Source organism: Phyllostomus hastatus, unplaced genomic scaffold (assembly GCF_019186645.2).
Source record: "Phyllostomus hastatus isolate PE091 unplaced genomic scaffold, TTU_PhHast_1.1 phas_contig_90, whole genome shotgun sequence".
Lineage (NCBI taxonomy): Eukaryota > Metazoa > Chordata > Mammalia > Chiroptera > Phyllostomidae > Phyllostomus > Phyllostomus hastatus.
This window is the reverse complement of record NW_025333984.1, coordinates 5,134,983-5,148,689: the sequence shown is the minus strand read 5'-3', so window position 1 is coordinate 5,148,689 and position 13,707 is coordinate 5,134,983. Positions and strand designations below refer to the sequence as shown.

General features: G+C 34.9%; 1 protein-coding gene across 8 annotated transcripts in view; it reads right to left on the bottom strand.

Moving 5' to 3' along the window:
- Positions 1-13,707, bottom strand: part of SMARCA1 (SWI/SNF related, matrix associated, actin dependent regulator of chromatin, subfamily a, member 1) — a 78,331-nt gene that overhangs the window by 23,607 nt on the left and 41,017 nt on the right. For all 8 annotated transcript variants that reach the window (XM_045852281.1, XM_045852287.1, XM_045852283.1 and 5 more), the window contains 2 exons: positions 6,292-6,414; positions 2,240-2,372 (listed from right to left, as the gene is read on the bottom strand). In XM_045852281.1, the coding sequence (XP_045708237.1) occupies positions 2,240-2,372; positions 6,292-6,414 (256 nt within the window). The remainder of the gene's footprint in view (positions 1-2,239; positions 2,373-6,291; positions 6,415-13,707) is intronic.

Genomic DNA, 13,707 nt, shown 5'->3' with positions numbered 1-13,707 from the left:
GTCTCATAGCGGCCTAGGTACAATGCAGGCCTGATTCCCCATGGGAAAACCTCTCCATGGGTATGGTTCTGTGTGCCAACTCACTTCCCACTGGTTTTCCACGTGGGAGCTGAGCTACATTTCCACGCCACGCAAAACGGCTCCCTACAAGGGACCAAACACATAACGTGTGACAAGAGAGAGTGGCCATATTAACTTAGAAAATATAGCTTCCTGGCAAGCAAAAGCAAAAATAAAACCATTATCAACAGATCATCCAAACATGAAGCAGCAATTCTACTGAAACCATTACTTCATTTTTGGAATCACTCACTGACCTTACAGTATTTCCAATAGCCTGTATGTAACTTCTTTTTAAAAATTATTTGAAATAGCTTAGTTTCTAAAAATACAAAACAAAACACCAAGCCACCCAAATTTTATAAATGAGGTAAATAATCTGGCTGCATTAATATGACTTAAGTGAAAAACCTTTTTAATGACCTACTCTACATTTTCAAAATTTTTTTTTATTTTTAAAGCCTATCAAGAAAGAAATGTTAGCTTGCTCTGATTTTTATAAGCACCTGCACTCATTATTCATTCAATACACATTTAAATAAATACTTGCTATGTATAAGATACTCATGAACAGCTAATTGTACTCATTTCTTCTCTTATTGCAACCAACTGCATTAACCCATTCCAATCTCCCCACCCTCTGGCAGAGACCCAATTAAGCTGTCCTGAGCTGGACATACCATGAGACCTGGTGTCAAATTGGAGAAAACATCTGACATTATTATATCTTTTTGAATCACTTGTTTTCTTCCAACTTCATGCACACCAATGCTATTTTGAAGAAAATTCTACTTCAGAAATTCACTCTGCACATATCTTTTTCCACTCTTTTCATTTACCTCTTGCTGCTAAAATTTCTCCCTCTCATCTATTTTTCCTCTCTTTTAAGTCCCCAAATGTCCTCAACTTGTATGATAAAGCTTAAGAGTAATAGAAATATTATGCTGGTATCAAGAAAAAGGAAGTTCATAAACTTGATATATATATGAACTGAAAATTCAATATAATCAACCTCTAAAATATTCTTTAATTAAACCTGGATTTCTTCAAGTACTAACACTATAGATAATTCAAAAGCTGGTCCTAGCCTATATTAATATTTGATATATTTATTACTATTGTAATATTTCCTTTAGAATTTTAATTAAGCTAAATAGGATTTGAGGGGCTAGCACAGAAACCTGAACCTGTTTTGTAACATTGTTTCTATGAGGAAAAAAAATATGCTAACACCTAATATTTAGACTACATTTGAGAGCTCAACCTATATGAAAGTTAGAAACTGCCTATCCTACATATAAAACATTTCCTAGACATAATTACCTATTTTTTAAATATTTATTTATTTTTAGAGGGGAAAGGAGGGAGAAAGAGGAGAGAAACAGCAATGGACGGCTGCCTCTAGTGCACTCCCAACTAGGAACCTGGCCCACAACCCAAGCATGCACTCTGACTGAGAATCGAACTGGTGACCCTTTGGTTTGCAGGCCAGCACTCAATCCCTGAACCACACCTGCCAGGGTTAATTACCTATTTGTAATAAAATTTGTTTCAGAAGCCTGAGGTTAAATATGCTGTAACGTAGGAATTATATTAACTCCATGTGCTTCAGCAGCTAATCTAGTTCTGGTCAAGACCAAAGACAGATGAATAAGAGAGGGACATGATTCTAGGATCAATCAGCAGATTTATTCAAGCAGTATTTTTAGATCTATTCCAACTTGCCTGGAGTTAATGGAACCCACATGATGTACCTGGAGTTGACTGGAAACCTGACAGTGTCTGAGGACCTAAAAGGGCCTAACAAAAATTCTCTATTTCAAGGATGACCTACAAAGACACTAATTCAATCTGCTGAACCTGAAGTCTCAGACTTACCCAAAAAAGGACCAAATTCCAGAGATGGGAAAGTTAGAACATATTTTTGTCAATGCTCATCCAATAGCCTTGTTTCATCAGGGCTTTACTTTGCTGCATTAACCACTATAGACAATAGCAATCACTTTGTTTTTTGATAAGTCTTAAAATATTTTCATAGAAACATACTTATATTTTATACACTCACATGTACTTTATTCATAAAAGTTTAAAAGATCTCTGGACAATGGCACAATTAAATTGACACTAAAGAAATGAATAACATTACAAGTGAACACCAGGTCTGAAGTTATATACAAACCTGAATACTCCATGACCTCCTCAGGGGTTTTGCCCTCCACTTCCCGAGCTATATTATCAATGTCATCTCTTCCATATTTCTCATTTGCTTTAATAAATTGGTTAAAATCTCGCTTAGTCCAGTTTGTGAATCCCTGTTAACAAAAATTAGGCATCATCAATCAAGGTTAAATTAACAAATCCTTTTATTGTTCTATTTACTCCTATACAATGATACATTAAAATACTGTTTAAAAGACTTAAAATGTTCCTCTTCATAAAATTTCAGGTTTTTTTATTTTGGAATCCAAAGTTGAATGAGTCTTATTTATAAAAATAACTGCTTTTCCATCAAGAAGAGAATGTACTTCTAAGAACTAAAAACTGATTTATAGTTTCAAGATATTGTACAGTTTTTAATTCCATATTTTATAGATGCCTACTACACTAAAATACAAATGCATTAAAACACTAATATAAATGAAGTCCAGATATTCCAGAACTTCAACTTTTTTCTTTTTTTTTATTTTTAGAGAGAGGGGAAAGGAGGGAGAAAGAAAGGAAGAGAAACACTGATATGAGAGAGAAACATTGATCAGTCACCTCTTGTGCCTCCATCAGGGGACTGAACCTGCAACCAAGGCACAAAAAGCAAAAACAACAAAAATAAAAATAAACAAGTGAGACTACATCAAAATAAAAAGCTTCTACACAGCAAAGGAAACCATCTACAAAATGGAAAGGAAACCTACTAAATGGGAGAAAATATTTGCAAATCATGTATGTGATAAGGGGATAATGTCCAAAATATATAAATAACCCAGATAACTCAATAGCAAAAAAGAATTATTAAAAATGGGCAGAAGATCTGAATAGACATTTTACTAAAGAAGACATACAGATGGCCAACAGGCACATGACAAAATGCTCTACATCATTATCTTCAGGAAAATTCAAATCAAAACCATAATGAGATATCAACTGGTACCTGTTAGAATGGCTATTATCAAAAAGAATATTGAAGAAATAAGTGGTGAGGAAGTGGAGAAAAGGGAACCCTTGTGCATTATTGGTGGATATGTAAACTGGTGCAGCCACTAGAGAAAACAATATGAAGGTTTCTCAAAAATTTAAAAATAAAACCACCAAATGATCTAATAATTCAACTTCAGAGTATTTATCTGAAGAAAATGAAACCACTATTTCAAAAAGATATATGCACCCCCATGTTCACTGCAGCTCTATTTACAATAGCCAAAATGTGGAAACAACCTAATTCTCCATCAATGGATGAATGGATAAGGAAATTGTGATACACACACCCACACCCACACACACACACAAACACTGGAATATTATTCAGCCTTAAAAAAGAATAAAATCTTGCCAGCTGTGACAGCATGGATGGACCTTCAGGGTACTATGTAAAGTGAAATAAGTTAGACAGAGTGCAACAAATACTGTATGATCTCTCTTATATGTGGAGTCTTAAAAAAAAACTACGTTCATAGCGACAGAACAGTGGCAGTTGCCAGAGGCATTGGGTGGGAGGGTAGGAGAAATGGGTGAACTGTTTGGATTTCTTTTTTTATTAAATTCTTTTTAAAAACAATTACTTAGGGCAGCAGGTAAGGGTCAGGTCAAGGAACATGTATAAAGGACCCATGGACAAAGACAACAGGTGGGGGAGATTGAAAGTGGAAGGTGGGAGTGGGTAGAACAGGGAAGAGTATGGGGGGAAAATGGGGACAACTGTAAGAGAACAATAAAAAAATTTAAAAATAAAAATATAAAATATAAAAAACAAGATTAATTCAACTACTAGGAGGGACAAAAAATGATTTTACTTCTAATTACAAACTTCAGCAATTTCTCAGTTGAGAATGTACATATTCACATTATATTATATAAATACAATATACTGCAAACCAAGTAGCATTCTAAGACTATACATTTAGTTTTGTGCTCAGGAACTACATATTTAAAATAAAACATGAATATTTAAATGTTTTATTCTATGGTAATTCCTAATATTCATCCAATTGCAATAATATTTCACACTTAAATTTATGACTTCCAGACATGTGGTTAAAAAGCATGTGAATATAATTTCTAAAAATGCAATCAATGAAATTACAAGATATACCAAAGAAAATACCTATATATAATAAGATATAAATATAAAAACTATCAATAATTAGAGCCCTGGCTGGCATAGCTCAGTGGATTGAGCGTGGGCTGCGAACCAAAGTGTCGCAGGTTCAATTCCCAGTCAGGGTACATGCCTGGGTTGCAGGCCATGACCCCCAGGAACCGCACATTGATGTTTCTCTCTCTCTCTCTCTCCCCCTCTCTCTCCCTCTCTCCCCTCCTCCCATCCCTCTCTAAAAATAAATAAATAAAATCTTTAAAAAGACTATCAATAATTAATGTGGAACATATCCTAACACTGTACCTTGCATATTGTTCAAAATAATTTGTTAAATAACTATATCTTGCTGTCAACTTTTTATACTTATGTGGTATAATTCAGTACACATTTTTGTTTATTATTTTCCAAGGTTTTTTTATGCTATAACTTTTTAATCTTCTGCAAATTATTTTGGAAGTATAACACTCATAAAACTCATTAAAGCAACAATGACCAGAAAGCTATTAATAGTTTGTTCAAACGGAAATGTTGCCTATTTAGCAACTTTTAGCTTTTATTTTTGTAATTCTATTTTATTGAGTACGCTATTACAGTGGTCCTGATTCTTCCCCCTTTGCCCCTCTCCAGCCAGCACCCCTTACTCCACTCCCTTAAACAATCCCCCCACCATTATTCACATCCATGAGTCATGCATGTAAGTTCTTTGACTACTCCGTTTCCTATACTGTACTTTAACACCCCATGGCTATTCTGTAACTAGCTATTTGTACTTCTTAATCCCCTCACCTCTTCACCCATTCTCCTATACTTCCTCCTATCTGGCAATGATCAAAACACTCTCTGTATCCATGATTCCCTATCTGTTCTTGTTTGCTAAGTTTGATGTTTAGATGAAATTTTGATAGATAGGTATTTTTGCCATTTATATCACTCATAGTTTTGATCTTCTTTTTCTTAAATAAGTCCCTTTAACATTTCATATAATAATGGTTGTATAAAGATAAAGGAGTCATCATCACCAAGCCATTATTATATGAAATGTTAAAGGGACTTATTTAAGAAAAGATGAAAACTTTAACAATAAAATGGCAATAAATCAATAAATATATATCTGTCAACATTTAATCTAGAAAACTAAGGAAACAAGCAGAACAGAAACAGAATCAAAGATATTAAGAACATTTTGATGGTTTTCAGAGGGTAGGGGGGCCTGTGGGAATGGCTGGAAAAGGTGAAGGGATTAAGAAGTACAAATTCATAGTTATGGAATAACCATGGGGATATAAAGTACAGGTAGGAAATGAAGTAGAAAAAGAACTTATACACATGACCCATGAAAATGAACAATGGTAGGGATGAGGACTACCTGAGGAAGTGGGGCATGCTGGGTGGAGTGGGGCTAAAGGGGAAAAATTGAGACAACACTAATAGCATAAACAATAAAATATAATTTTTAAAAGTCTCAGAAATCTCTCATCATTGTATTAAATTTCTTTCCAAGAAAGGATAAAAGGCATTTTGAGATTTATGACATTATTACATAAATAAAATATTAGAAAATATAATTTCAGAGGACAGTTCATACACAATGAAATAAATTTAAATTTTCAGGAATATGCTAGTAATTATTGTCTGTCAGGATTCATAAGTGAATAAATGACTTTATTATAATTGTTAAAATACATGTCTTCTTTCTAACAACTGACATCTACATTTTACATTTACATATTTCCTGGAATTTCCAAAACAGCGTATTTTGTGAAAAGGATAAAAAATAGGGATATTTGGTCTAATCATTTACAAAACAGTCCTGAGTTTTTTTAGTGTGTTTAATCAAGGTACTGAGCTCAATAAAAAGTGATCTGCATTTTCTTTTTTCTATTGGTTACTTAAAAGTATTTCAGTCACTTAAAATATCTTACTTGTGTGAGAAGTTTTTCCTTTTCTTCAGTCTCCTCTGCTGTAAGAGGTTCAGCTCCATCAATTTTTTTTTGCTCCTCTCTCTGAGCCACAGCTGGATTTGGGATATCAGAATTCCTTGGGACCTAACAGATTAAGAAGTGAGTTATGAGTAAACTGTTGGGAAAATTAAGATATATATACACATATCAATCTTGAGTTATTTCAACAGTAAACAATATATAAGTATGACAGAATGATACATGGTCCACTCCACATTCCTACTACCATGTTATCACCAAAATAACAACCTTAAATGTGCCACATGGTATTTTAGAGTTAAAACCCATTGCTAAATGCCACATCATATTCTAGATTTAATTACACTGTGGAACAAAATATATCCTTATTATATTGTAATACATGGTAAAAATAATAATATCATTATCCCCAATACCAACATTATACAATAAAGTCTCAAGCCCAGAAGAAACAGAGTTTGGCAGTACAAAAAGAGCCCATATTCACCCGGCAATATAGACAGCAGTAGAGAAATGGCAATGCACCTGAAGACTGCATCCAATGCTCTTGATCAATTCATTGTGCAAAAGGAAAGGCATGTTTTTATTGCCTTCCAGCTTTGGAAAGGGAGACCATCTTCACATAAAATGCAACAAGTCTAGAAGAAGTGACAGGATAATGGAGAAGCAAAAAAATAGATAATATACAAGGTGGGGCAAAAGTAGGTTTACAGTTCTAAGTACATGAATCAGAGTTTATTCCTGTATTATTATTTATTAATTATTGTGTTATTTTCCATACAAACAACTGTAAAGCTACTTTGCCCCACCAGGAATATAAGAAGGTAGGGGTAGTAGAGCACACAAATATCCACGATAGGACCCGCAGTCAAGGGGAAAGGACTACAGTAGTAGTGACTAACATAATTATAAATAGTGTTCTGGGTAGAGAGCCGTAAACACATTTACAACTAAGGAGAAGATAGCTCAAGTTCAAAAGACTTAGGACAGAAGCTCAGCTCTGCAAGGAAGCAGTCAGTCACCCATATCTCAAAACCATAGCCTCAGAGGCCTCAGTGTGGCACACTGAACATAGAAAACCAGTATGGAGCAGCAATCATTGTATGACTGACAAACTAAGTCACTCAGCCCAAAGCCTCACACCATTTCTATGTGCATCTACAGTGATAACACTGCACACTGACTTAAAAGGTAAGTACATAATATACATATTGGTACATTTTACAGCACACCATTAAACATGAAAAGGCTTCCACTGTTTTGGAATGCACACCTATAGTGAATGACTCATTTCTTAGAAGTAATAGATGGGTTTACGACAGTATAATTATAATATATATTATTTTTCTAATTTTGATACATATTTCATAGAGATTGAAACTATAACTAAAAAACAAATAGTTTAAAAACTATTATATCTTAGCAGTCATTTAAATATAAAACCTACTAACAGGGCATTAAAAAGGAATACTGAAAAAAATTGATTTGTAGTCATCAATACAATCAAATTATTAAGTATTGCCTAAATGTCTATTATGTCTGTAGCACTATGATGAGTATTCACTGAACTATAAAAGAAGTAATGGACATGATCCTTGCCCACAGGGAGCTTACAACCTAGTTGTGAAGTTTTGAGCTGTACCTTAAGAACTCAAAATATTTGGAGAGATAGAGAGAAGGGAAAGAATATTCTAGGTGCAGGCAATATAAGCAAAAACATGAAGGAACAAATGTACAGGAAGGAACACGTGGGGTTTACATTGAGAAGGAATAAGTAACAAGGCCAGGTGGAAACAGATTTAGAAAGCCTTTTGAAACTACAGAGTAGGCATCAGCAAGCCACTGGAGACTTATGAACAAGGAACTCAAGTGTCAAAACATAGCATCTGCACCTTTTAGCTTTGTGCTGGATGAAGTGGGGGAAGCGACTAGAGGCAAGAGAACCAACTATACTATTGTCATCTCATGAGCTATGATGACCTGGCCTAGGATAGTAGCAAATGGAATTGAAAAAAAAAGGCGTAAATTAAAACTGAAATGTATTCCAGTGGTAAGGATGATTAAAAATAAAATTTTTCAATAAATAATTCAAGTTTTTAAATTACAGACACAACAGCAATTTCATTCCTATTCACCCAAAGAAAGGAAAGAAATCCATACAAAAACTTTTACATGAATATTCATAATAGCCAAAAAACAGACGAAAAAAAAACCCAGATGTCCATCAACAGAAGACTGGATAAGCAAACTGCTGTAGTATATTTTTACAATGGAACAGTACTCATCAATAAAAAAGGGAATAAACCTCTAACAATGGGGCAACATGAATGAGTCTCAAAAACAGGATAGTAACTGAAAGAGCCTTACATATAATGTATGATTCCATTTATGTGCAATTCTAGAACAAAAAAATCTAATCTGTGTAAGAAAATAATAACAGAACAGTGGTTGTGTCTGGGGATTGACTGGGAAGAAGCACTTTCTAGACTGATAGTAATGGTCCATATGGGTTTCAGTTATGTAGTTGTAAGCATTTATCAAAATACATCAAATGACACTTAAGATGTATACAGTTTGCTGTGTAAATTTTACCTTAAAAAAGAACCATGTAAATACTGAACTCACGTTAATATGCATAAGTGTTTCTGGGTAAAATGTACTTATGTCTGTAAGTTTTAAATGCATGGAAAAATAAGATAGATATCCACTTAATAGAAGGCTGGAGAATTGGACAAATCGGTGATAAATCAAATACAGTAAGATGTAAATTGGAAAACATATGGGGCCTATATATGAGTGTTCACTGTACAATTACTTCAACATCTTTGTATGTTTGAAAATTTTTCACAGTAAAATGTTTGAAAAAACTACAGACATAGCTTTACAAGTTTAACAGACCTTTAAATTGCTGACATGTGAAATTATTTTGGCTTCAAATTTTAATTGAGAAAAACCTGTTTAATCGTAAGATATTACTCTATTAAATACCTTCAAAATTTCTATGTGCAACAAACCATACTTTAAACAAATAAAATATTTCATAAGCATCTAATTTTAAGACAGAAAATGTAACAAACCCACACAGAATAAACTCTTTATTCCTACACAGATATCCCCAATACTAAAACTTCCCTCATTGAACTTTAGTAAGAACAAAATCAGAATGTTGTATCATACCATTAGATTTTAGGATCCACTAGAAACTACTTCTTCCATAATCATCAGTCGTATTTTCAAGACAGCAAAATTTCAGAATGCCTTCAATGTCACATGTACTATTTTAATTCTAAAAATTACTCAAATACATAGCTGCTAAATTATTTAGAATTATAAATGACTCACCATTCCTAAATTCCTTATCTCCTCCTACCAACACATCTCCTTAATATTCATCATTTTAAAAAGGTATTCAATTTTTACCTCATGAGGTTCTCATCAACATTAAGCTTCTTGCAGTGATTTAAGTGATATAATAATTAAGTAGAAAAATTACAGACCAATAGTACTAACCAGATACCTCAAAAGTCTTGAGTACTCACACTGTAATTCTTACTGATGGCCCCCAGTAACACTTAATATAACCTCAATATACAAAAAGTTACCTTTCAAAAGGAAGCATCTCAATTACTATATGGATTTCTAGTCAGACCTTAAGGAATTTGCACCTAAGAGCTGTATGCCATGGAGAAAAAAAAAATGTTTTTTGGTCTTGTTTCTTAGTCGTTTTAGCAAGCCTTTCATAGAAATACGAACTACTCAATTAAACATGATGGCACACAAAACGAAAGCAGTAACCCGAAGTCAGCTCACTGCATTTTAGTTCTACTATCGCAAAACAGGTGGCCCACAATGGCATTACCAAGGCTCACAAAGATTATGAAATTTCCCCATTTGTCAAGTGTTTATAACCATCACTAAAGATTTTTTTATTGAAGAGAAATGTTAAAAAGCCCTACAGCTCTCTTTGTCTCCAAATATGGCAAAAGTCTTGCACTCCAGATCTTAGATTCAATGTAATTTCTAAATGCTCTGGATTTTTTATTCTGCAATAGAAATTTCAATGAAGTCATCTATTCCCATGTAAATATTTTAGTGAACTAGCAATTAAATGCATTAAGTAATTCCTTTAAGTTGTAAGAGCAATGAAGCTTCTGAATGTCTAACTTGAATCAAGGTCAAAGCTAAGGCAGCAGAGAGAATTGGCGCATGTGCACTGCTACCTACCAAGTGGTTAGGGCAAAACAAACCTGTATTTCATTCAGCCTCAAATAAAATAAAACTCTTTAATTACAGATCTTATCAGCAGTACTGCAGTGACTTTGTGCTGAATATGGGGGGAAGGGAGAACAAAACAGAAAACAAAAATTCAAATAAGCAGGCCCTCGAGAAAAATGCTCTTTCCCAACTGCTTCAAAACTACTGAGTCCTCACTAGCCCCACCCCAGACTACTACAGAATTAGACTCTGAGGGACTGAAAATGGACAAAAGGGTACCATGCACCACAGTGCCCCACCTATACACAATACCTCTCTCCCTTGGGCTAACAATCACTTAAGCAGAAAGGAGGGAAGCAGTCCCCTTTTGAGAACATAACTGTGTGTAGAGAATACCAGATAACTATACCACAGCAGTTCAGTTCATCTGACAATTACTGCTGTGTTCATTTGTGGCTCTGTTGAATTTTCTTGAGGTATGGGGCAGGGGGGTCAATGCTGGATATCCATGAGAAAATTAGTCTAACAGTTATCAATATCACATTGTGCTTGAAAGGAAGCTTTTGCATATGATTAACATGCCATGCTCTTCTCTCTCTACTCTGAACTCAAACATGAAACCCACCGAATTAAAGCACTCACCTTAACTGAGGTCTGTAGCTTCTGGTAAAAAATGGAAGAGACAAGGTTCGGAAAGAATCAACATCCAGAATGTATTCTTATTTGTCTTATAAATCCTCAGCTACAGATGCATACAGAGGACCAAGGCAAGTCTTAAGATGATACAGAAGCAATTCAGGATGGGGCTGAAGAGAATACAGGCTAAGAGTAGAGTGGTAGGGGATCATTCTCCTTCCTCCTCCTCCACCTCTTCAACATCCTCCACACCCCTCCACCACCGCCACCACTACCACCACAGCCACACTCCAAGCCACCACCATCTTCTCTGATCTTCACACTTCAACAGCCTCCTGGCTGATTTTCCTGGAGAAACTCATTCTCTGTGTCACAGCCAGAGTGATCTTTTAAAAGTATAAATCTTATGATACTCTACCACTTACTTAGAAGTTGTTTGACCTTGACCAAAATATTCAGACTCAACCTCTCTATGCCTCAGTTTCCCCATCTGTAAAATAAGGATGTAGTTCCAGGGCTGTTATGAGGAGAATAAGCTAATCTTTTTAAAGAACTGAGAACAGTAAAGCATCACAAGTAAGGACTAAATAGGTAGCTGCTATTATTATTTCACCACCAATTCACCATTCTGTCTTAAAAACATCTCAATGGTTTTCCTTTGCTCTAAAGCTAAAGTTCAACCTCATTAATATGACCTATAATAGCTTCACATGATCCAACTCCACCTGCTTACCTGCTGCATGTCAAGTCACTCTTCTCTTCACTGGCCTGCTTTCAGTTTCTAAAGGGACAATCCTTCCTACCACAACACCTCTGCAGCTATGGTTCCCCTAGCTGAGCTCTTCTCTCCCACTCTGAACTTGGCTAATTCTCTCTGATCTCAGCCTAAATGACCCTTCCTTAGGAGCCACTACCTTGGTGTTGCAGTCCACATTAGACATCCATGTTATGGTCCCTTATGGTATCGCTGAAACACACAAATAACAATGTCATTACTCTGTGATATCTACTTAACGTCTGTATTAGAACGTAGTTCCATGTGCTGAGGATTTTCTCTTACCACTTTATCCCCAGTGCTTAGCATAGAATCTGACACAGAGAAATACACAATAAATACGTATTAAATTTTTTAAAAGCCCCCTTTTCAATCCATTCTCCCTGTCCTATTGCTTGTTTTCTGGGAGGTGAAGAAGAGAACAGTAAAGTGTCATAGCATGGATTCCATATCATCTTCCCTCTCCTCATTCATCCCTTTCCTCTCTTCTTACACCTTCTTCCTTCCTATCACCCTTTGCAGCTGTCCATTAATTCCTCCCTCTTCTAAGGTTTCCTCTCTCTTCCATCTCCTTCTAGTTGGCCACTACCCAACCAGCCATTATGAGACCTCACCCCTAGCCACAAACTGCCTGTAATGAATATCGCTGTTTACATTAAAGCCAGAGCTGTGAGGACAATGTGATGAACATTGTTTTATCACGGGGAACAGAATTTTAATATCTACAAAGAAAGAGCACAAACAGTTCTATCAGCAAAGATGATTTCTTTTATGGCTGCTTCTTGATTACCACTTGCCTCACCTCCCAAACAACATGTCACACCACTGTAAACACAGTCCTTATTTAGGGCTGCAGAAAGAAGCAGGGTTATGTCACATGCAGAAATAGCCCAGAACGTCTGAGTGGAAAGAGCATACCACTTGAACATTGAGAACCTGGGTTTGAGACCAGCGGCCTTGGCAATTGTTAGCTATGTGACTTCAAAGAAGTCATTTAACCTCTCTGAATTTCAGTTTCCTCACCTATTATATAGAGGTGATAATAACACCTATTTCACAGGGTTGCTGGTAATCAAATGAAGTATGAGTTCTAACATTTAAATTAATTTTTCATTCAAGCATCACCAGTAACAGTCAACAGAAGTAACAGAAAATACTAATCTAAATATGAAATAAAATTTTATAATCTTTAGTGGGATTATATATATTTGCTTACCTCATGAAATCTTATTAACTACTTCATTAATTTTCCTATACTGTTTTTATTTCACATTTTGTACCTATATCTTGCCTGTTTCTCTTGGTATATTACCGTTTTCATTTCCTTTCAAACAGTTTTATGCCTGGTCTGAATGCCCAACCACAGTTACTGTACTCTTCTACAATTTCCTAAGAAGGATTTTATCCAGTCATCTTGGTTAAATACACTCATATTAAATCATATTTCCCAAGCTAAATTGTAACTATTTATATTCACCTTAAGCTTCTCATTCCTATTTATATATATTTAAACTTTGGTACATTAAGAGCAAGCAAAACTTTTTTACTATTTCAAATGGCAATACTCCCATTCTGTAATAGTAGTAGAAACACCCCAGAGATCTACTCTAGCTCCAAAATATAACTAACTAAATACCTTATATAAATGGAGCTTTTCTAGGTTCACAAAATAAATTTTAAAATACAGCTTCCACTTCATAAAACTAAAAATTTCATCAAATTACAAGAGTGTTAATGTTTTTATCATTTAATTCACACTATTGATAATTACA